The 25,689-nt window shown below is 42.9% G+C and overlaps 1 protein-coding gene across 1 annotated transcript in view; it reads right to left on the bottom strand.

The window, feature by feature from the left end:
• epha10 (EPH receptor A10) overlaps nucleotides 1-25,689 on the bottom strand; it is a 603,193-nt gene that overhangs the window by 96,032 nt on the left and 481,472 nt on the right. The window contains exon 7 of the mRNA XM_078566952.1: nucleotides 1,874-2,036. Within this exon, the coding sequence (XP_078423078.1) occupies nucleotides 1,874-2,036 (163 nt within the window). The remainder of the gene's footprint in view (nucleotides 1-1,873; nucleotides 2,037-25,689) is intronic.

Here is a 25,689-nt window from a genome sequence, read left to right as displayed (position 1 = left end):
TCTTACCGGTTAGCTAACCACATCTTCACAATCTACAAAATGGAACAACTTCACTGTTAAACTCTTGCACATTATATGCAATGCTATCTTGGTAGCTAAAGGTTTCATCAACAGCTCTGCATAGTTTTAGTAATAGGCGATAGAGGAAATCTCAAATTTACAGACTTTATTACACATGAGATTTGCTAAATGGAAAAAAAAATCAAGATTTATGCATTCTCAACAGAACCCATGCAATGTGGAGTCAGTGGACAAGTGGCAGAATAGATTGTTAACTGATTTCAAGGCAACAAGCAGAGAGTAGGAATAAAGGGTAGTTATTCAGAGTGGCAGAAGGTAGAAAGCGGTGTCTTCCACAAGGGTCAATGCTGGGACCACTGCTGTTCACAATATACATTAATAATTTGGACTTTGTAATCAAAAGCACAATTTCTAAATTTACAGATGACGCCAAATCAGGTGGGGAGGGGCCAGTGGGTGGGGGTGGGATTGTCAATGCCGAAGACTACTGCAACAAATTACAGGAGGGCATTAATGAATTTGCAGAATGGGCAAATATTTGGCAAATGAAGTTCAACACAGAAAAATGTGAGGTAGCCTGGTAGGAAGAATAGGGGGCTCACTTAGTGCTTGGAAAGTGTTTGGTGGGGTAGAGGAACAAAGGGAGCTCGGAATACAAATAATCAAGCACCAAAAGTTGTGCCGCAGATTAGCAAGGCCATAAAAAAAACATATCAAGCACTGGATTTTATTTCTAGAGGGGCAGAATTGAAAAGTAGGGGAGTTACGAAAAACTTGTATTGAACCTTGATTAGACCACAGTACTGCATGCAATTCTAGTCGCCATATTATAAAAAGGATACAGAGGCTCTGCAGAGGATGCAGAGAAGATTTACAAGATGATACCAGGAACACAGGGTTTATCCAATATCATGAAAGAATTGACAGGCTAGGTCTCTGCTCTCCGAAAAAAAAGAGGGTGGCCTAACAGAGGGCTTTAAAACAATGAAAGGTTTTCATAGGGTGGATACAGAAAGAATGTTTCCTTTTGTGGTAAAGAACATAACTTAGAGGGCATTAATATAAGGTAGTCATCAAGAAATCCAATAGGAAATTCAGGCAAACATTCTTCACCCCAAGAGTGGTAACAATGTGGAAGCCGCTACCACAGTGAGTGACTGAAGTGATTGGATAAGTGCATTTAAGGGGAAGTTAGGCAAGTAAATGGGGAGCAGGGAATAGAGGGTTACAATGGTAGATTTAGATGAGAAAAGATGGAGTAGGCTCAAGTGTCGTATAAATATTGGCATGGATCGGTTGGGCTGAATGGCCTGTTTCTGTTCCATATATCCTATATATGTAATCTGATGTAGTATGTGCAGGCAGAAAACCTGAAGCTTAATGCTGTGGTCGTATATGTTAGAGCGCAGTAAAGTGCAATGGACTAATTACTTGAGTTTGTGAGTTGGCTCCTATTACTGTTTAAAGTGTGACAGTCATGTACTTCTCATTGCCTGGTTAGATGTAGGTTCAGAAGCCACTAGATTTGAAAAGGCCAAAGTTAAAGCAGATAAAATGGAGATCTGCCCTTTGAAGTCCTCCTTAGGCTTTGTAATTGTCATATAATGATACAACTTAAATCTCCTCCAGATCTAGAGTGAGAATATGGAAATGCACCATTATTTTATTTTTAATAAATTATAAAGCTGCCCAATTTGGATAATTGACTTTTTTATTGTGCACAATTAGAGATTGAATATCCACTAGCAGGATCCAATAATACCGAGTGATTAGAAGACAGCTCTCAGACACATGAATGTAAACACATACAAAATGAGAAATGCCCATTTTTCCACCTTTCAGTGTTACTTACGCTCCCCTAATGTCTGCACCTCAATGCTTGGGCTGTAGTTCCCATAGTTAGTGGATGAAAAAGCTCGGACTTGGAATACGTAGAGCGTCCCAGGCTTCAGGTTAGTAATGGTCACAGTCGTTGATGCAGTTTTTACTGTTGAGTAACTTTGATCGTTCTGCTCCTGCCAGGAAAACGTACATGGTTCAATGATAGTTCCAAACTGTAACTTACTGACATGAAAAATCTCCTACACTGAAGGATGGACAGATCATTAACAGTAATGATAACTGATCAATGACAGATCTGTAATGCTGGTTACTGGTGACCTACAAAAGACACATACACACATATGCACAGGAACGTAGTAACACCGCAACATAACAGGAATAAGGCATTTAATTAGATCATGGAAGACCTCTTTCCAAATTCCATCTACTTGTTTAGGTTCTTAACACCTTTTCCTAGCAAAATCCTACCAACCTCAGTTTTGAAATCTCCAATTGACCCGGCCTCAAACAGCTTTTTTGGAGAAGAGAGTTCCAGATTTCCATCAACTTTTGTGTGAAGCGCTTCCTGACATCACCTCTGAATGGCTTAGCTCTAATCTATGCATGTGAACAAGCACACAGATGGACATCTTCTGCACATTGCCAACACTCACCTTTGGAAACAGTATTCGCTATGCCTTGGCAAAGTTTTTTAATGTGAATATTCAAAAGATGGCCAGTCTTGTTAATTGATGTGATTGACTTAAAAATTCTGTTGACTGCATTCGATCACTGCAGGTCCAAAGAAGATGATGGAATGGAGTGAACAGAATAAAATCACAGCAAACCCATTCTCATACCCTGAATAGGAAAGGAAATCTCACTGAAGCATTACAGGAGTTTAATAAATATGAAAGTCAAGTGATAATTTACAAGAAAAATGGGATCCCAAATCTTGATCAGGGTCAGGGTTTTTCAGTCGGCGTGTGGGGGCGGGCCCCACACGCCGGTGCATAAAATGACGTGCAATGATATCGGGCGTGCGTCCCGATGTCAACACGCTGCCTCGCAACGTTCCGTTCGGCAGGCGCGCGCCGGAGTCGACTGCGCGCCAGCCGATAATTACAAGGCCTATTAAGGAACTAATTAATTTCAAACTTAAGCTGCCTGTCCACCCTAACGGTTGGCGGGCAGGCGAAAAAGCCAAGTGGCCTTTACGTTTTTTAAGAATCCTCATCTACAAGCGGGATGAGGTTTCCTAAAGCTTTAACAAATTGAATTTAAAAATTTTCTGAAATATAAAAACATGCCCCATCTTTTGTGACACAGTCGCATGAGGGGACACGTTTCATTAAATTTTTATTTTATTTATGTATTATTTCAAAAGCACCTCAATCTCCCTGAGGCAGCTCCGTGCCTCAGGGAGAGTGAAGCGCTGTTTGGTGCGCATGCGCGAAAGAGCGCTGGCCCCGACTCCCCTTCCTTCCCCTGCCCGCACAGGTAGTGCTGAGCGCTACCGCTCGCATATTACGCTGAACGGGCCTTAATTGGCCTGCCGCATAAAATGGTAGTGCGGAGCCAATCATGGGCGGTGGTTGGCTACACGACTGCCACCGCCCGCTCTCGCCGAGCCCGCTCAACGCGGGAAAAATTCAGGCCCACGTTTTTTCTAATCATTAGTACTTAATGTAAGCAATATTTTAAACTAGGAATCCAAATTATTTTATTTCTACAGGCTCACCGTAAATGCAACAAAGATAATTCCTGGGATTGGATTTACTGAGTGATGGAAAGAGGGTGTGGAAGTGTAACTTTACTGCAATGGGAAGAAACAACAGTTCGGGCAGACATGAAGCAAGTTGGTTATTATTGAAGCAAGTGAGTATTATGGACACAGGAATATTTTGTGCAATCAGAATTTAGTAAAACAAGAGGATGTAATCAGCTGGAGAGGGAGAGAAAGGGGTGGGGGGGAGAGGGGGGAGAGCGGGGGAGAGGGGGGAGCGGGAGAGAGGGGAAGGGGGAAGAGAGGAGGGGGGGAAGATGGGGAGAGATAGGGGAGAGAGGGTGGAGAGAGAGGGGAGAGGGGGGAGAGAGTGGGAAAGAGAGGGGGTAGTGAGAGAAGGGGAGAGAGAAGGGGAGAGAAAGGGGAGAGAGAAGGGGAGAGAGAAGGGGTAGGGGGGTGGTGGGGGAGAGAGCGAGGGGAAGGGGGAGGAAGAGGGGGAGATTATCTAGCCTAGAAACAGTCAGTTGTTCAGGTTCAACACTCAAGCAAGGCCTTGGAGAAAAAACTCAAAGTTAAAGAAAATAAATCTAATTCACTGCTGTGTATTGTGTGTTTCTGGACTACAATGGGAAGCTTGGTAAGTATATCAGGGAAAATGAATAGAAGAGTATGCTGATATGGTTGAATGAAGTAGGGTGGGAGGAAGATTGTGCTCAGCATAAACACTAGCGTGGGTCAATTGGGCTGAATAAAATTTACAGCAGAGTAACAGGTTATGTAATTCTTTATAGTGTAACTTTAGAAAACTGCATCCTTAGCTGTTTAAAAAAAGGGTTTCATCTTTCTTCAGCACTTAATAAACATCCTTCAAAATAAGTCTGCAAAGGACACAAACTGAAGCAGCCGGCCCTTTATATCTGTGGCAATTAGTTTAAATCTGATCTAAATTAATAAGGTTCAACCTCCTGCCAGCATTGGTTGAGGAAGTACGAGACGGAATAAATCTTGCCCACAGTTCTCAAACTTCAGTTCCCCCATTGCCTTCATCATTGGTGCCCACACCCCTTCAGTCATTGAGGATTAGCTGTAATTCCTTCCCCAAACCCCTCTCTGTCTCTCTCACCTCCTTAAATACCTTAATTAAAACCTACCACTATGGCTCAGCTTTGAGTTTCCTCTCCTAATAGCTCCTTCTTTGGCTCGATGCCAGATTTTGTGTCGATTGCACCTCTGTGAAGTGCCATGGGACACTTTCCTACATTAGCGGCACTATGTGAACGCAAGATGTTGTTATAGAGTAGTTAGCTCCAGTTGAAGAGTTAGAATGAGCTCAGGCATGTTCGGCAGAAGGGGCACCTTCTGTGTTGTAAATTCAATGAAGGAATTCAACATTAATCAATAGTGCTTCAGTGATCATGTCATTTTCAGTCTATGATGTTAATTGAACTGCTTTGCAGACTGGAGGTCAGTATCTTATCAGCATTCACTTGCATTGTACTAATTTTTGAGAAGAGAGAATGAAAAAGGAAAGGAAAGCAAACAAATAGATGTTGAACGTACACAAAAGCCACACAACTGTTATTTTAAGATAAAAACATTCCCTTTGAAAAGGAACACATAAATCATGGGGCTGAAAGTGAGAAAAGCCATCAATCTGGCTCTTCCTGACCAATCACAGGCTCCTCTTCATTGAAATTATCTGTCATCACTGGAATTTCGATTGCTGTCATACTTCACAAAAGGATTTGCACACATTTCTTCACAAAATATTGTGTATGGATACATTTTTTAACATGTTAGTATTAATTCTGATGTATTTTAAAAAGGGCCAATACTTAACAGAATGAACAATGATTTATTTTTATTAATTTTTTGGTCTGACTTTATTTAGATTGACGTAATTCCAATATTAGTCATTTCCCTCACTTCCCCTGGTCCAATGGGCCAGACTTCCTGTAAAGTTTCCCCCTGCCCTAGCCTTGAAATCACATTTTTCTCTAGTTTCTCTCCCATCTCCTCCCATGCCTTCTCTGAGCCTAAATAAAAGCAAAATACTGCAGATGCTGGAAATCTGAAAGAAAAACCGAAAATGCTGGAAAAACTCAGCAGGTCTGGCAGCATCTATGGAGAGAGAAAGAGAGTTAACGTTTCGAGTCCACATGACTTCTTCAGAGCCTTCTCTGAGCTCATTTTGCCTGAGGTGAACCTCCTGCTCCTTTGACCCTTTTGCCATTAAACTGCAGACCAACAAACTTCACTTCCTGGTCCCCAGGTTAGCTGATATTGTTCATGGTTCAGCTACTGTCCCTCTATCCTTCAAAACTATCATCTCCTCACTCCAGACTATCAGAATGCTTATCCGACATCCAATACTGGATGAAGAGAAATTTCCTCCAGTTAAATATTGGAAAATCCAAAGCCATTGTCTTCAACCCCTGCAACAATCTCCATTCCCTAACTACCACTGCCATCCTTCTCCCTGGTAACTGTCTGAGGCTGGACCAGACTGTTGGCAATCTTGGTGTTGCATTTGACCCCAAGATGCGTTTCGAATCACATAACCACACCAGCGCTAAGGTTGCCAATTTCCAACTCCATAGCATTGCCCGACTCCATCCCGCCTCAGGTACCTTTACTGCTGAAAGTCTTATGCATGCCTTTGTTTCCTATAGACTTGACTATTCCAACACACTCATAGCTAGACTCCCATGTTCTTCCTTCAATAAACGTAAGCTCATCCAAAGATCTGCTGCCTGTGTCCTTAGTCACCAAGTTCTGTTCATCCATCACCCTCCCTGCCTTCTGATCCAAATTGCCTCCTGGTTAAGCAATGCCTGCATTTTAAAATTCACACCTTTCTTTTCAAATCCCTCCATGGCCTCTCCCCTCCCTATCTCTTTAATCTCCTCCAAACCTACACCCCTCCAAAATATCTGCACTTATTCTGGCCTCTTGAGCATAACCAATTTTGATTGCTCCAGCGTTCAGCTGCCAAGCTTCTAGACTCTGGAATTCCCTTTCTAAACCTCTACATCTCTCTTTACTCCTTCAAGACACTCCTTAAAAACCTACCTTTTTGACCAAGCTTTTGGTCATTTGACCTAATATCACAATATGTGGCTCAGTGTCAAATGTTGTTTTATAATGCTAATGAGAAATAGAAAGAGTAGACCATATTGCCTGTCAAGCCTGTCTTGTCTGATCTTCGGTTTCAATTCCACTTACCCACCCCTTCCCCATATCCCTTGATTCCAAGATCCCCCTGTGAAGTGTTTTGGGATATATTGTGTTAAAGGCGCTTTATAAATACAAGTTATTATTTGTTAACACACTAAGGATTTCCAATTACTATCTTTCTCAAGAGGAAGACAGCTAAGCTTCCATTTGCAAGGTCACACTATAATTAAATGTGAGGAGGGCCATTCGGTTCATTTTAGTTCATCTATCAAGGATAACCCTAAAGACCCCATTGCAGTATCCAATTGATTCTAATAAAAACCAAGGGCATTCAACTCCATTACACTATCTAGAAGCCTAGCCACATGTTGATGACATTTTTGTGTGAAGAAGAGCTTCCTGCTATCCGTCCTCAATTTGCCTTTTACTTGTTTGCACTTGTGATGCCTTTGTCCTGTCTCCATTTCAATTAAGGCAAATTCAGAGATGTACCTTTCCTGTAATACAATGTTATGCATCCACTCAAGGTTAAAATATCCAAGCTCCTCTCAAGGTTAAAACATCCAAGTTCCTCCAATCTATCCTCCTAATTCAAACCACTTACACTGAGATCAGCTTTGTGATTCTCTGCACTGTCTCCACTGTATGTTACCCACGGTGACCAGGAATGGGCTCAGTATTCAAGATGTGGTCAGATCAGAATGCTGTACAGTTTGCTCATGAACTATATTGCTTTGGTTACTACTCTGTTGATTGTTGCCATGTTTTATGGACTGCTTCTGATGGCCTCTCTGCCCATAACCACTCCAGCCCCGAGCTTAGAAACTCCTTCTACATAAATCCATCCGGATGAATGCAGTTGTTAAACCAATATAACGTCCCCAGAACTGGATAGATGGAAGAAATGGCATTGAGACAGCACTGCTATCACTTGCTGGTCAGAAATGGCATGTTCTAATTGAGGATACAGCAACTTAGGCAAACTCATGCCCGTTTAGTAGTGCTCAGCATTGTGAACAAAAATATATCCCAACATTGTCAGTCAGTCGCTTGCCTAAGGAATATCCCACCATTTTACTAGCACTGCAATGATTGGACTAGTAGCAGGGCTAGGGCTATTTACACTGTATAGGCTCTGGATATGCCACATCGGTTTTCAGAGCACAAAGGCACTCACATGTTCTTTATTTGATGCCAGATTTATGCAAATGCCGTTGTGAATTTCGTATTAAATTGCTGGTACAAAAAGAACAGAACATTCTGAAAAACTATCCAGTACTCAGTGTTGAGAATGCAGCCTACTCTTCCAGTCACTTGTTTTAGGAAGGCATTAATTAGCTGCTTGCACTGTCAGATGCTGTCTTTCGAATGAGATGGTGCATGTAAATGACCCAATAGCACTATTCAAAGATGAAATGGAAGTTCTCCCCAGTGCCCTGGCCAACATTTGCTCCTCAACCAACCCTATCTAAAACAGATTACATTGTCATTACCTCACTGCTGTTTGTGGGACCTTGCAGTGCACAAATTTAGCTGCCATGTTTCCTATGTTACAACAGTGACTACACTGACTTAAAGTGCTTTGGAACATCCTGTGAAAGATGCTAAGTAAATACGAGTTCTTTCTCCTTTTTCAATGATATCTCTACCATTGAGTAGGCAGCCAGCTTTCACAGGAGTTAAAGTTATCTACGCGACAGTAAAACCAACTGTTTGAGGGAAGCGATGGGAGGCGCAGCTTTTTCCCCCCACTATTTTTTTCCCATCAACTCTTTCCTATGCTCTCCTAAGGCAGACCTCAAGGGGCCTTTCAGTTCATGACAACAAAGGTGGTATGGTTTCCCTTCAACCAGACCTTGCATTGATCCACGCAACACCCACCACAACTAACGGAAAAAGGTAAGAATGCAATTTTAAATGCAGGCAGCGGTGTAAGCCACAGCTTCACCACTGACAGGAAGATCTGGGTCAACCATTGATCATGTGCTAGCCCAGGCGTGACAAGTCAGACTTTCAACTGCAGGAGACTTCAATTTCCTGACCAAGTATCCACACACACACATCCAGCAGGGATCATTGGACGCTGAGCATGAACAAGAATTTTGACCAAATTTTCCCTATCTTCCTTGAGGGGGCATTACAGTCAACCGATGAACACTCCCCTGCCATCCCCCCCCAAACCCTGTCAAGCAACAGCCAAGCGGGCGATGGAACCAGAGGTCTCCCTGGTATGTACAGCTAATCATTACCCGCTGAACCCTCTGGAGGTGGGGTTGCTTTTTAAAAAATTAATCTGAATCAATGTTTTCTTCAAAATTCCGACAAGAACAGTTTACTGGAGAGTGGATCAGTAGAGTTTGATTGACTGGGCATTAACTCATTAGGGTTGTGCGTAAATGGGCACCTTTAAATGCTGCCTGAATCACGAGGTTTGCAATTGGAATAGATCACCTTTTCTACTGGTTATCGTGCAGCGTTCATTGCGTTTGACACTGGTATAGGGAATTTTGAAGCACATTCTTCTGGCCTTTGTAGTTTTAAGTGGAACCCAGCAGAAAATTGCATGGATACGGGGTATGGTGGGAGAATGGAGGAAATCTCTCAACCAAAAAAAAAAGAAAAATTACCTCTTCAATGCACTTTATGACCTTAGAGATGGTGTTGAAATCTAACACACGAACTCCATTAGTAACGGTAGCCATTTTTAGGGTCATTTAGGCACAAGGTCCATAGCATCAGAGGGAACGAGGTTAGCGGCAGGGGTATTGGGTGGTGGGGAGAAGAGGAGGGAGCTAACTGCTCCACTCTGCAGCATAATGTGATTGGCTACTCTGGCTGATGTGGTACCAATGTTTCTTAGAAAGGTTATAGTTGCTGCTCAGCCACTGTCAGTCAACCACAGGAACAATCAGCCATTCACTCTGTGTATGACTGCTCTCAAATGCTGTTCCTTCTCATGGTAATTGAACCATTGACGCTGCTACTTCTGCCATCTGGTCATTAGGCTCATCTCGCTGGCACTTGCGTCTTTTTGTTATGGAGCTCTCATCCTTAGTCAAGGAATCAACCAACTGAAAGTGTTTAAGACACTGCGTGATCCTAGACCAGCCCATGGTAGGCACTGCCTCCTACAGAATCAGAGCTGAGTATTCAGAACAAAATCGAACTAACTTGGTATTTACAGGACAGAAACTGCAAATTTGGTCCAATAGATCCAGTCTGCTGTTTATACTCCACGAAATTCCTCCCACTCTTCTTATCTAGCCCTATTAACATAACCTTCAGCTCTGCAGAAACTATGAAACTCTATAGAGGACTTTAAATTAAAAAATATTAACATAGAATTCAGTCGGTTGGTAGCACAGACCTTGAGTATGGCTGAAAAAAGAGACATGCTGTCGAATCTTTTCATCTTGCACTCACCAGGACTGATTCGCAAGAATACCAAATCTCAAAGGGAACCAAAATTTACCAGTCAGAGTCCACTTGCCAACCAATCAGTACCCCTCTTCTCATGTAATATGAACTATTTCCTTTGAGATTTGGTATTCTTGTGAATCTATCCTGATGAGTGCAAGACCAAAAGCTTCGACAGGCATGTCTCTTTTTTCAGTAACACTCAACATAGAATTTACAGCAGAGAAACAGGCCATTTGGCACAAAACCTCAGGTAGCGGTGTTAATGTTCTACACTAACTTCTATTCACCTTATTTCACCTCAATATATCAGCTTATGCTTCTATTCCATCGCTATCCCTTAAATATACCTATGCTAATTGTTTCAACCACATCATGTGGTCAAAGCACTTCCATGTTTTTTTTTAGTGCTTTCTGGGTGAAGAGGTGTCTTCTGAATTCCTTGGGTTAATTTATCTATGACGTTAGGATTTGGGGGCTGGTGATTTAATTCAATTTATCGTAATGGCATTTTTAAAAGAAAGGATTAATTACAAAAGGAAGAATTACATTTATAGTGCCTTTCATGATCTCAGTTCACCCCAAAACACTTTACAACCAAAGAAGTGATTTTGAACTGCAGTTACTGTTGTAAATAGAGACCATGGTAGCCAATTTGTACTCAACAAACTTCTTCAAACAATAATTCGATAATGACGAGATTATCCATTATTTTGTGATGTTCGTTGAGAGCTAAATATTGGCCATAGCGCTAGGGACAACTCCTCTTCTTTGAAATAGTGCCATCGGATCTTTTATATCCACCAGACAAAGTAGATGGGGCCTCAGCTTAACGTCTTATCTGAAAGATGGTATCTCAGAGAGTGCAGCACTCCCGTAGTACTGCATTGGGGTAACAGCCTAATTTTCAATAGACTTGCATTTTGATATAACCTTACTTCTTTTATAAATTGCAAGTCTCTAAGTGAAGGATTCAGTAGCTGTTGTAATAAAGCAGTGGTTTACTTATAATTAGGCCAGCGATCTGTGACTGGCAGAACTGTACATTAGATCTTTCAAAATGATTCTGAAGTGCAGAGATCACTGCACAAACCAATACAATAAGAGAATAAGAGTTTTATGTGGGGGTTGAGATGAATAAGGCTACCGAGGAGGAAATGTACAGACTTCAGAATCTCTGTTCAGACTGTAACGGAACCTTCCTGAGCAGCTTTAAAGGGGCAGTTAAAGGATGTCATTTGTTTGCCCACATCCTCAGAAATCCTGCTCTCACTGGGAAATAATTCTACAGGAACTCGCAGCCTCTCAGTCCCTTGTCCAAGTGCCTGAGCCTTGAAGATGTGTGTATACTGCCTAGTCAACCAAAGCAGGGCATCGCAGCTGAATCCATCCCTGTCTTTACTTGACATCTTCACGGGTTACAGTGGCGTTAGCCTTGACTCAGTGGTAGCACTCGTGTCGCTAAATCAGAATATTGGAAAACTTAAATCTCACTCTAGAGGCTTAGCATATGGTCCGGTGTAGTACTGAGGGAGTCCTGTACTGATGGAGGTGATGTCTTTAGTTGGGACTTCAAACCAAGGTGTTAAAACATCACGAAAATAGAATATCATTATCGCATTGCAGTTTTGAGATCTTGCTACGTGCAAATTAGCTGCCGTGTTTCCTACCTTACATCAGTGACAAGTACTTCATTGTCTGTAGTGTGTTTTGGGATGTCCTGAGTATGTGAAAGGTGCTAATACAAACACAATTCTTTCTTTTAGCATTGGATAGCAATCAAGAGTTGCAATTTGGCTGATGTTTTCCTCCTTCTAATTCAGAGACACAGGTACTGCATGGTCCAGGTAAGAACAGCATACGGCTAGAGGTAGGAGCTGAGCCATATGGCCTGTATCGCTTAGTATCAGCTTGCACAGTGTATTTAATGTCAGGCTAGGTGGGGGAAATGTCTTCCCTGCTCATTGGTTAATGTTTGTTCCTCACCCAAGATATATATCTGCTTTCTGCGCAGACCCAAGTTGCTTTGCAAATAATCACTGAATAACCTGAAGCTTTAGGTTTCTTCTAACCATTCTGCAAAAGTCAGAGAGAATCCCTGAGACATCATGGTCTTTTCATTCCACAGGGTTCTGCCTGTCTCGCCCCCATCTTGGGACCACCTCGCCTCGCTGCCCCTAAAGTTGCAAGATGAATGGAAACTTTGCCCAAAGTTGCATGGCGAATGGAAACTGCCATAAAACCACAGGGATGTGGGCTAAACTGCCTTTTTTTTAAAGCGAATGGGGTTCTGCTTGCCCCCCTACAGGAATTATGCCAGGAGAACTTACACCAAACTTCAAGGCCCAGAAATCCCTCTTTTGGCCTCCTGACAGAGGCTAGAGCAGAATTGGAACTTTCAACAGCCCATGGCTGTAGGGTGAGGGGTTATTTGCACAACTTGGTTGGTGCAGAGCTTTTCCGGTGCAACCTTTCTCAGCTGAGGGGTGGGGAGAAAGTGAGAAGAAGGAGGGAGGTGAAGAAGGAACTCACTGTTACATCCTGCTGCTGCATTTTGGCTACCCAGGCTGAGGGTGCACTAACATTTGTTTTATACAAGTGCAGTTTTGAAATTGCTGCTCTCGACTGGCAGCCCGTCAGTGAAGCAATCAGCTTTTCACTCTTGTGATCGACTGTTCTAGAATATCCATCATATTGCTCGATTTTACTTTTTTTTTAATATTGCCTGGTTGAGGTAGAATGAGTAGAGAAATTTTCATATCAAATCTTTTTCGCTGGGGGCCATGAGGTTTTACTCTATGGATGCCATGCATGGGTCAGAATGCTTTCTTCCTAGGTTGCCTCTGACTAGTAACTGTAACAGGAGATATCACAGCCTATTCTCTGGAACATTTGTGGGAAATATTGTGGTATGGACCCCGGAAATTATTTACCAGGGACAGGGCCAATTATATCTTTCCTGCTAGTCTACATGCTGTGCTTTGTCAGAGGCACAGAACTCACATTTTGAGGCAGCTGTAGTCATTTAACGGGCTGCAGTTGCCTTTAAAGAGCTGATTGACTTTTTTTAACCCCCAGGCAATCACCAGTCTGCACACTTCTAGTGCAGAACTGATCATATAGGGGCTCAGTTTAACCGATGTTGCAATAGAACGGTTGCTGCAGGAAGTAAAGAACAAGCTCCAGTTAGCTAGCCGTGCATGCTCCCCACAGGTGTGTGTTAAAGAGTGCCTAGTAGCAGGTGACACAAAAGGTGTGCTCCCTTCAGCAGGGTTTCTGCCGAAGAAGAAAAGTATTTGCTGAAATGCAAATCAAATCAGCTAAGATACAGCTCCCAGTCAGTCAGTAACTTGTATTTCATAGATGAACAAAGCATGTATCTGTCAAACTGTTTGCATGCAATCTGTCACACATTAACTGCAGATCAATACAAATGACTCTTGCTACATTGCAGTCCCTCAATGCTCAATGAGACACCAATTCTGCCTGCAATTTAAACGGTGAAAACCGGAGCGCACTGACATCGTAAAGAGGCTTTACGCAACAAATTCTCCAAATAAAATCTAATTGTGTGTACACATACAATGGGAATTTTATATCTACATAATGAAATATAGAATGTAATTCTCAAACTGCACTGTTGGTTAATATTCCCGTGCTGGATGAAACATAACATCCATCTATAAAATATTAAGGAGGAATGCATTTAATTACCAGTGCAATAGCTGAAGTGCAGCAAAGGGATTAATTCTCAGTTGCTCAGCAAAAATAATGAATTCCTTCTTCAGGTAATTTAACATTCAGATAATTTTTTTTTACATGAAGAGGCAGGTGAAGTGAATCAAAGAAAGGACTTTTCTTCACTGGGTCAAATGAGTTGGACCTTGGATTAGACCAGGAATTAGTCAGTTTTATAACTAAGGGCGCTGTGCATTACGTCATCTTGGCTTTTCCTGTAACGTGCCTCCTGACTAAAGTTCCTATAGGTTGACAGTTACAATTGCCCACAACATGTATGATACCTCAGCACCTCAGTGGGAGTTTTGCAATAAAAATACCCTCCGATTGGTTAGGCCACCCAAGGCGGGACTCTCTGCATGGCTCTTTAAAATGTTTAAAGTCGGAGAAAGTTGCATCATGAGCGTTTGAAAATGGTTTGAAGCTTGAGAGGGTCTTTCAATGTTGACAGCAAGCTTAGATCAATAGCATAAAAGTCTTAAAAGCATTAATAACATAAGAGTCTTCAAGCCCTAGCAAAGTAACAGTGCAAAAGTCAACAGAGGAAGTTACACTACGTGCCCCGTTAGTTAAATTAAGAAAGAAAAGCCAAGTAATGAAAGAAAGCAACAACAGCTATGCACAGAAATGACCCCAAGGTGACAACAGAGCAGCACAGCTAGATTTTAACAATGGTCTGCTACTCAAAGGGAGATTTATTCTTACACCAAAGGACAGCCTTAGCACTGGAGGCATAGCAACAAAAAGGACAGACTTTTATTTATACAGAATCAAAGAAGCTTACAGTATGGAAGGAAGCCATTTAGCTCAGCATGCCTGTACAGGTTCTTTTAATCAGCAGTCGTGCTCACTTCCATGGCCTTCACTTTTTATCTATAACCCTGTAAACTCCTCATCCACAAGAAGCTGTCCAACTCCCTTTTAATATTATTTATGGAATTAGCTTCCATCACCTTTTCAAGTGAGCTGATCCCGATCCCAACAACTCTGAGTGGAAAAAAAATTCTCCTCATCTCCCCTCTAAATCCTTTTCCAATGATTTTAAATCTGTGTTGCCTTAAATCACTGTTGACCCACTCATCAGAGGGAATACCTTTTCCCCATCTATTCTATCAAGACTTTTTTCATCTTGAAAATTTCTATTAGGTCACTTTTAACCTTCACTGTTCCAAGGAGAACAGCTTTTCCAAAATTTCCTCATAACTGCACTGTTTCATCCCTGGTAATATTCTGATAAGCCTCCTCTTAAACCTATACTTCTTTGCATCTTTCCAAATGTGGTGTCCAAATTGTCCCCAGTACTCGAACTGAGGTCTAACCAAGGATTGTAGGGTCATCCCAAAGCACTTTAAGGCCAATGAAGTGCTTCTCGAAGTGTAGTTACTAGAGTGATGTCGGAAAAGTGGCAGCCAATTTACACACAGCGAGAACAATGATAACCGCCATATAATTTGCTTTTAGTATGTTAGTTGATGAGTAAGAACTTTCCAGGACATCTAGAGGGAATTCTCCTGCTGCCAGGGAAACTTTTATGTCCACCCAGGGTGGGAGATGGAACCTCAAAAGAAAATGCAGCATTTCCACAGTGCCACATTGGGATCGTCAGCTTTGTGTGTGCAAATCTCTCGGGTGGGCCTTGAAACAATAAGCTTCTGACTCAGAGACTGGAGTGCTAGCACTGAGCCACTCCAGCGGCAATGACTACAAAGTGAACTTAAACTCACTGAAACCATATATGTCAGGAATATATAATAATTTTCATAATATTATTAGAATTTATAGTAGAGTAATGAAAATTTATTGTAAAGTAGAGATTGAAATTTACTTTGCCAACAATTCGTCAGAAACAAGTGTTTATACAGACCACAATACTTCAAAGTTTCTGGGCAAATTTTGAGACAGAAGTTCAAGGCTATTCAGATGGAGTTTATTACTGCAACCATTTAATCTACAGATTATACATGTGGCTGGATGAGAAAATCTGATGCCAGGTGCATTGTCGAGGGTTTGAAGCTTAAAGGGAAAATTGGGCATTTAAAACCTGGACACTGGACTGGAATGATTTCTGTTGATACCAAGCATTTATATGTAGTTATGTTAATGTATGCATCTGGCAATCTAATAGTGTAATAAATACAGGAGGTAATGTAAGATGCGTTCAGAAAATGAAGCCGTCTTTTGAAATTATGACAGTTTATTTTTTAATAAGGAGGGGGATGTCAGGGATATATAATAATTTTAATAATGTTATTGGAATTTATTGTAAAGTAGATTAATAGTGGTGTGTGTGTGTGTGTGTGTGTGTGTGTGTGTGTATATATGGCGGGGGGAGGGGGTGTGTGTGGGGACGCGGTGGGGGGAGGGATGCTTAATTGAATTAAAGGCAGTTGGTCTGAATGCTTTGATGTAACAGAAGATAAGCCAGGTTTGAAATGTTAAGTAGGTAAACATGGGTAAAGTTTAAGAATGTGAGGTGCAATGGGAACATTGCATTTTTAAATAAACCAGTCTAGCCTGAATTCAAAAGAGGGAGTGAAATATTACACCTAGCCAGGAGAAGCTAAGAATCAGTGGGGAGAATTTTCTCCCCGTCAGACAGGCTGTTCGGGAGCGGGCAGGCGCGGGTGGGCAGGCGCGGAGCTGATTGCCGCCTGCGATCGGCTCCGTGCCGCCCTTTCACGTGGGTGGGCCAATTAAGGCCCGCCCAGCGTGAAGTGCGGCTCCCGAGGATAGCGGGAATGGGTGGGCGGCGGTGGGAGTGCAACGACCACCAGGTCCAATAGTGACCCGGCAGCCTGTTCAAATACAGAGCTGGCAGCCTTGCCATGGCTGTTCCTCGTGGCCAGTAGAAGGGCTCCCCAGAGTGCTGCTGGAGAGCAGGCCAGGACAGCGGGGCAGTGTCCCCCTCGGTTTTCTGATGAATACCTAGCTGCCCTCCTGGAGGTGGTGGCAGCACGGGTGGGAGGTCCTCATTTCGAGGGATGGAAGGCAGAGGCACCCCCACCTGACCAAACGTGCCTGGGAGGAGGTGGCAGACATAGTCAGCTCCCATGATGTGGTCCAGCGCCGCAAGCGATTCAACGACTTCTTGCGCTCAGGAAGGGTGAGTACCATGTTGGCAGAGGTCACTGGTCATGTAACACAGCTGGTATGCTTTCCCCCCAAGCTCCCCCACCCCAACTTTGAGTTACAGCACTAAATCCTTCACAGCATGTTTCCCTCGCTGGGTGGGCCAGCAGATATTGCCCATGCCTAGTTCACCCTGAGAGGGTAGTGTTGAGATGGGTTCTGCATCCACAGCATGTGTGACACTGACACCCAGAGTACTGTTTAGGGGGCAACCTCAAGGATTTGCACCCAGCCACAGTGCTGGAACTGCGAAACATGTCAAAGTCAGGGTGCTCACATGCTGGGAGGGGAGCTTCCAGGTGGTGGAGCACCCAACCATCTGCTGCCCTTGGCATTCTACGTGCTTGTGCCTCCTTGCTTTGCAAGGTTAGACCATGTGGTGCCAAATGTGATGGAGGCAGCATGTGGGCAATGGGGGGTCAGCCCTGGATTCTTGGTGTGAGTGTGTGGCAGCTGTGGGGTGCCGAAGCACTGGAGCCTTGCAATGTCCCACTCTGGCTGGGGTGGCAGGGATGCGATGGGAATCCATAGACAGGCTGGACTAATCAAAGCTCCTCTCTCCTTTTCAGGAGAAGAATGCACACATTTCCGCTGGGCGGGCCAAGTTGGCCATCGTCACCAGGTACGAGCAGGATGTAATGGATCTAAAGAGGCACCATGTACCCTGGTGCACCGGTGGTGGTGAGGCTGGGGTGCCACGGGGAGGTAAGGTTGCCGAGCATTGAGGTCACCGTGTGTGTCCCAGCAGCCATGGCAATGCTGAATGCTCAGTGATTGAAGCTTGCAACATGATTTAACTATTGATTATTAGAGGATATGCGCATATTGATCCTGGGGACAAGCATGCACATTGACATTGTCTCCATTTTAACTAATCTAATGTCCTTGTTCTTCTTTTCAGTATCACAGGAGCAGGGCTGGGAAGAGGAGGCGGAGGGGCCACCTCTCACACCTGAGGGCCCTGAACAATTGGACTCACCAGTGTCACACCATCTCTGCCAGGCAGGCCCCAGAGCAGGTACTAGCACCTCGTGGGAATTAGATCATCAGCTAGAGCCCCGGGGCACAGCAGTGAGGGCACTTCACACTCGCTTGAGGTGCAGGCGGAGACAGAGAGTGCCCATGGCGCTGGCAGTCAGGGGAATGCTGGGGACCAGGCACATGTTTGGTTGGTGGCTGATGATGTGCCTCTCGAGTCGTCCATGAGGCAGCAGTCACTGGAAGTGGACCAGGGTATGTGGGAGGATCTGGCCGAGATACATGAAGCAATGCGTGGTATGGTGCCTGTGCTGGAGGAGGCCACGTGGAGCATCACCAATGCAATGAGCCTCATGGCGAGCGCCATGCTTCCTCCATGGAGAGAGTGGTGACTCTCGTGGAGAGGCTCCTCCAGGAGAACAATCAGAGCCTCCTGGGCTTGCACACGGACCTGCAAGCCCTCACAGTGGCATTGACCTCAGCTGGTCAGTGCCAGTGTGGGAGATGGTTTGGGCACCAACTTTCCCAGCTCAGTGCCCATCCATCAACAGTAAGCAGGGAGGTCCAAAGCGACCTCACATCGGCCCAGGAGCTTCCTGTCAGCCTCTGCGGGCTCCTCTCAGGGCGCTCCGGATAAGGGCAGCAGCTCCTCTGCCCCTCTGCCACAGACCGTGGCATCTGATGAGGCTGCAGTGGCTGAGGGGATGCCAGCTGTGGAACTGGCCGCTCCATCCCGGGCGGGGCCATCCTCAGGCCAGAGGACGTCCGCCAAGGTCATCGAGGCCAACAGGACAGCAGAGTGAGCAGGCTGTCTCAGATGCCAGTGCCAACAAGGGGACAGCACCTAGATGTAGCACCCGGAAATGTAAACTTGAGGCACCTTAGGCACACCACGGGTTTCTCACTGGCGGTTTTATGTTGCCCCGCTATTAGTTGATGACCACTTGTTGGATGCATAACACTTTTAAGTTTTTGTTTTGAGCTTCATTTTGTTAAATCATTAAGTTTTGATACATGAGCATGGCTCAGGGTGATTCCTTACTTCTGCAGGTGGACGAGAACCCATGATGTTATGAGTGACTTGTTTGACATTGGATTTTATTGACAATGCCCTTAGTTAATGTTCCTACCCAGGCACTCTGCTGCCTTTTCCCCGTATCCTTGCACATTGTTTCTATTCAAATAATCATCTTAAATGCCCTGATTGAACCTGCCACACTTCCAGGTAGTGCATTCCAAACCTGAACCACTCACTGTGAAAAAGTTTTCTCTTACATCACATTTGCTTCTTTTGTAAATCACTTTAAATTCGTGCCCTCTTGTTCTCGATCCTTTTACAAGTGGGAACCTATCTACTCTGTCCAGCCCCCTCATGATTTTTAACACCTCTATCAAATCTCCTCTTAGCCTTCTCCTCTCCAAGGAGAACAGTCCCAACCTCTCCAATCTATCTTCATAACTGAAGTCTCTCATCCCTGGAACCATTCTTGTAAACTGCTTCTGCACTCTCTCCAATGTGATCAACATTCTTCCTAAAGTGTGAGGCCCAGAACCGTACACAATACTCCAGCTGAGGTCTAACTAGTGTCTTATATAAAGTCAGCATAACCTCCTTGCTCTTGTACTCTATGCCCCTATTAATAAAGCCCAGGGCGCTGTATGCTTTATTAACTGCTCTCACCACCTGTCCTGACACATTCAATGATCTATGCACATATACACCCAGGACCCTCTGCTCCTGCACCCTCTTAAGAATTGTACCCCTTATTTTATATTGTTTCTCCATGTTCTTCCTATCAAAATGCCTCACCTCACACTCCTTTGCATTGAACTTCATCTGCCACCTATCCATTCACTCCACCAACATGTCTATGTCCTTTTGAAGTTTGACACTGTCCTCCTCACGGGTTACAATGCTTCCAAGTTTTGTATCATGCGCAAACTCTGAAATTAACCCCTGCACACCAAGATCTAGATCATTAATGTTTATCAGGAAAAGCAAGGGTTTCAATACAGACACCTGGGGAACTCCACTACAAACCTTCCTCCAGCCTGAAAAATATCCATTGACCATTAGTCTCTGTTTCCTATTAATCATCCAATTTTGTATCCATGTTGCTACTGTCCCTTTTATTCCATGAGCTATAACTTCTCTCACAAGTATGGGACGGTATCAAATGCCTTTTGAAAGTCCATGTACACCACATCAACAGCATTACCCTCATCTACACTCCAGCAAGTTAGTTAAACATGATTTTCCCTTTAGAAATCCATGCTAGCTCTTCATAATCAACCCATATTTTTCCATGTGACTACCCATTCTATCCTGAGTAATAGTTTCTAGAAGATTTCCCACCACTGAAATTAAACTGGCTGGTCTGTAATTGCTGCGCTTATCCTGACAACCTTTTTTGAACAAGGGCATAACTTTTGCAATTCTCCAGTCCTTGGCATCTCCCCTGAGTCTAGGGAAGACTGAAAGATTATAGCTAGTGCCCATGCAATTTCCAGTCTTACTTCCTTCTATATCCTTGGATGCATCACATCCAGTCCCAGTGCCTTATCAACTTTAAGTACTGACAGTTTCTCCAACACTTTATCCTTAACAATTTTGAACCCTTCTAGTGACAAAGATTCCACCTCTGTCACCTTGGCCTGGTTAGCATCTGCTTCCTTGCTAAAGACAGGTGCAAAGTATTCATTAACACCTCAGCCATGTCCCCTTGCTCCATGTGTAAATCTCCTTTCTGGTCCCTAATCAACCCAACTCCTCCTTTTACCATCCTTTTACTATTTATGTGCCGATAGAAGACATTGGTACTCCCCTCTATGTTGGCTGCCAGTCTTTTCTCATAATCCCTTTTTGTTTCTCTTATTTTCTTCTTCACCTCTCCTCTGAACCTTCTACATTCCACTTAGTTCTCAATTGTATTTTTTACCTGACATCTGTCAAAAGCACACTTTTTCTTCTTTATCTTAATTTCTATCTCCTTTTTCATCCAGGGAGCTCTGGATTTATTTGCACTATCTTTCCTTTTTGAGGGAATATACCTTGACTGTGCCTGAACCTTTTCTTTTTTGAAGGTAGCCCATTGTTTAGCTACAGTTTTCCCCACCAACCTTTGGTTTGAGTCTATCCTGCCCAACTCCGTTCTTGCCCCATTGAAGTCAGCTCTTCCCCAGTTAATTATTCTTACTCCGGATTGTCTATTGTCTTTTTCTACCGTCATCCTAAACCTTATGGTACAATGATCACTGTCTCCTAAATGTTCCCCCACTAACACTTGATCTACTGAGCCCTCCTCATTACCAAGAACCAGGTCTAACAATGCATCCTTTCTTGTTGGACTGGACACATACTGCTATAGAAAATTTTCCTGAACACCACCTAGGACCTTTTGCCTCTCTCTGCCCTTTACACTACCACTGTTCCAGTCTACATTTGGTAATTAAAGTTCCCCATTATAACTACTCTATAATGTTTGCGCCTCTCTGTAATTTCCCAGATTTGTTCCTCTACATCCTTCCCACTAGTTGGTGGCCTACAGACTATACTGAGCAATGTAATTGCACCCTTTTTGTTCCTTAGCCCTAGCCAAGTTGATTCTGTCCTTGAACCCTCTGGGGCATCCTCTTTCTCCAGCGCTGCAATGCTCTCCTTAACCAATACTACCACTCCTCCTCCTTTTCTTCCTTTCCTGTCTTTTCTGAACACCTTGTACCCAGGAATATTTAACACCCAGTCCTGCCGTTCCTTCAGCCAAGTCTCTGTTATCACCACAACATCACATTTCCACATGGCAGTCTGCACCTGTAACTCTCCAATCTTATTTACTGTTCTCCGTGCATTCACATACACGCACGGTAACCCTGATTTAGACTTCATGACTTTCTTCCTAACTCTGACTCCACCTATTAACTTACTATTCTCCACACTAGTGCTATCTGTCTCTCCCTGTATTTTGTGCACCCTGGGATCCCTCTCTAATACTGTCTCCTGGTTACCACACCCCTGCTGAATTAGTTTAAAGCCCTTGCAACAGCACTAGCAAAATGCCCTGAAGGAACTCAATCCGGGCTTTGTCCAGGTGTAGCCCATTTGGCTTGTACAGGTGCCATCTTCCCCAAAGCCAGTCCCAGTGTCCCAGGAATTTAAACCTCTCCCTCCTGCACCATCTTTCCAGCCACGCATTCATCTGCCTTTTCATCCTATTTATGTATTCACTGCACGTGGCACTGGGAGTAATCCGATGATTACTACATCTGAGGTTCTGCTTGCTAATTTTCGACCTAGCTCCCTAAATTCTGATTTCACGACTGCATCCTCCTTCCTACCTAAATCATTTGTGCCAATGTGGACCATGACATCTGGGTGTTCACCCTCCCTGTCGTGAAGATATTGATGTAAATAATGTTATTAGAAATTATTTTACATTTTACTTGTATGTCTTTGGTTTTGAGTGTGTCTGTTTTATTTGGGTTAAGGCCAGCTAGCCTTGGTGCTTTGATGTGTCGTAGTTTTGAGATGTTAACAGTAAGGTACAGGGTATATTTGCATTTTGTTGAATAAACCATTCAAAATTGGGGGTGAAATCTTGCACCTAGCTAGGAGACACCATGCAAAATGTTTATATTACTAATAAAATTGGTGCTATAAAGGGGTTTTTATTATTAGAAGAGGTGGAGTTCAAAGGGCCTGGTGATACAATGAGAATTTACATTGAAAGTGAAGGCTAGGTATATACAGAAAAAGCATCTTCTGTGGAGGTCAGAGGCATCTTAGCAGCCTGTAAGCCCTGCAACTGTCTGCAAAGGAAACAAATTGAAATGAACCTCATTTTGAATTTGTAAGATAAAATGTGCTTCGCCTGGTGTCTGTTTAAAGTCTATGGGTTATTGTTGCCTTGGGGGAGATTACCTGGGAGTGATTAATTTGGGGATTTGTTTAAAAGTTCTTATGGTAGTAATTTGTAGACAAATGAATGTATTTAAATTTGTTAAATTAATAAATGTTCAATTTAATTTATATAAAATTCCTCGAGGCTTGGTGCATTTTATTTGTGAATTCGAGCTGCATCTCAAACATACCAATTGAAAATATAGGTTATGACAGTTGGTTAAAGTTTCCCTTTGGGCTTTTAAATAACTCAGCCTTTACCAACTGCTGTGTCATAACAATTGGGGGCTCATCCGGGATAATGTTTGTAATCCCTTGATTGGTTTGGAATTGGTGAATCCTAAGGTTACAAGTATGAGAAGCACTTGAATTCAGGGGTTGTTGAGGTTTTTTAGAAATGGTGAGACTGCAAGGTGGCTCTGGCTCTGGCAATTACTAAGGCTTGTCCGGGAGTAGAAGATATAACTCTGATTGTGTTGCAAAAAATAATCAAGAGTAAGTTAACAGAGTTGGCAGATAAGTTAAAATTGGGGTTACCTGAAGGGGGCTAGGAAATTAGATATAATTAAAAGTATAGCACAGCATCTACAGTTGGAAGTGATACCTGACACCAGTGAGTCTTGGCTGGAGGTAGTGAGGCTTTAGTTTGAAATGAAGAAGCTTGAATTTGAACAAGCAAAGGAACTGAAAAAAACTTGAATTAGAAGCAAAGGAAAGAGAAATTAGATTTAAAAGGGAGCAAGCAGAAAGACAGGAGAAAGAAAGGAAGCTGGAATTGGAATTTCAGGCAAGAGAGAAAGAGGTTGAGGAAAAATATGTTGAAGCATTCTTTATTTAATTTGAGAAGATAGCTAAATAGATGAAATGGCCACAGGAATACTGGATGTTATTATTACAGTCTAAACTGCTGGGGAGAGCACATGAGATATATGCTTCGTTGGCTGAAGAGGTATTGGTGAATTATGATGTGGTGAAAAAGGCTACAAGAGGTGGCTCCTGAAGCATACAGGCAGAAATTTAGGAATATGAAAAAACAGCTTGGGCAAACTTATATTGAGTTTGAGAGAGTAAAACAAATTAATTTTGACCAGTGGATACTGGCATTAAAAATAGAGACAACATATGCAGCTCTTAGAGAGATAATTCTTTTGGAAGAATTTAAAGACTCAATCCCTTCGGTAGTGAGAACTCAATAGCTGATGATTATAAGTTAGTTCATAGAGCTAAACCTTTACTTTGTCACCCTTTCAAATTGGAAAAGGATAGAAAATGGGAAGGTGAAAGGAAGGTAGGTAGTCAGGGAAGAGAAGGAGTGGCTGGGAATTCCAAGGAAGTTTTTTATCAGAATAAAAAGGAAGGTGCTGAGGGTAGGAGCGACATTTGAAAATTGAGGTATTTTCATTGTAATAAAGTGGGACACACGAAGTCAGTGTTGGAAATTATTGGAAAAATCTGTTGGAATTATTGGGGTACAGAAAAGTTCTGGAAGTAAAAGTACTGTGGGTTCTGAGGTTCAGGCACAAGAGAAACCAATGGTTTATGTACAGGTGAAACAGGAAGAGTCAGTGGTAGGTAAAGAAGTGGGAATGTGTTCAAAATTTACCCAAGAGAATTCTGAGGAGCAGGTTGCAGAAATGTTTAAAGACTTTGTGTGTGAAGGGAACGTCTTTCCATGCGTACAGGGTGGAGTAGGTAAAGATATTAAAATTTTAAGAGACACAGGGGCTTGTCAATCTTTAATGTTGTGGGATAGTGATGTTTGTTGTTCAGAGCGAGTATTGCAGGAGCAGGTATTAATAAGTGTGGTTCATGGAAATGCTAAATCTAGTCCAAATGGAGGACAGGTGAAGTTATTGTTGGAGACGTGGAACAATTGCCTGTTGCACGAGTTCAATTTATTCTGGTTAATGATATAGCTGGGTCACAAATGTGGGTGATGCCTATAGTAGCTGAGCAGCCTGTAGAAGTGTTTTCAACAAAGGTGTTATAGAAGGAGCATCCTAGGTTGTTTCCAGATTGTTTGATAACAAGATCAAAAGCTCACCGGGAAGAACAAGATAAACAAGAGGGGCAGGCAGTTCAAAGGCAAGAAGAAGGTGACGAAATCCAATTAGCTGGCATTGTGTTTGATAATATTGTTCAGGAGGAAATACTACAGGACAATTCAGCTGAAATGTTTAACTCAAGTTAGTGGAGTTACAGAAAAATGATTTGCAATTAAAGCAGTTATATCAGAAAGCTTATTCAGAAACAGAAGCAAAATATATTCCAGTATGTTATTACTTTCAGGGAAATATTTTAATGAGAAAATGGAGGCCGGATCATGTCTCAACAAATGAAAGCTGGAGTGAGGTGCATCAGGCTGTTATCCCATTAAGGTATAGAAATGAGATTCTGAGGATTGCTCATGAAATTCTAATGGGGGACCATTTAGGAATTAGGAAAACAGCAAAAGATAGAGGTTTTTTTTGGCCAGGATTGCATCGGGATGTACTCAAATTCTGTAGAACCTGTCATGCACGTCAAGTAACAGGAAAACCACAAGCAGTGATTAAGCTGGTGTCTTTAATCCCAATACTAGCATTTCAAGAACCTTTTACTAGGGCCATGGTTGATTGTGTAGGACCCCACCCCCCCTCCCCCATGACTAAAAGTGGAAATCAGTACCTACCAACAATAATGGATTGTCTACCAGGTTTCCTGAAGCGATACCGTTAAGAAATATTGCAATTAAGAAGTTTGTGGAGGAGTTAATTAATTTTTTTTACAAGATATGGTTTACCTA

The sequence above is a fragment of the Cetorhinus maximus genome, chromosome 21, assembly GCF_964194155.1.
Source record: "Cetorhinus maximus chromosome 21, sCetMax3.hap1.1, whole genome shotgun sequence".
NCBI classification, from domain to species: domain Eukaryota; kingdom Metazoa; phylum Chordata; class Chondrichthyes; order Lamniformes; family Cetorhinidae; genus Cetorhinus; species Cetorhinus maximus.
Note: the sequence above shows the minus strand (reverse complement) of the source record. Positions and strands in the feature narration are given on the sequence as shown.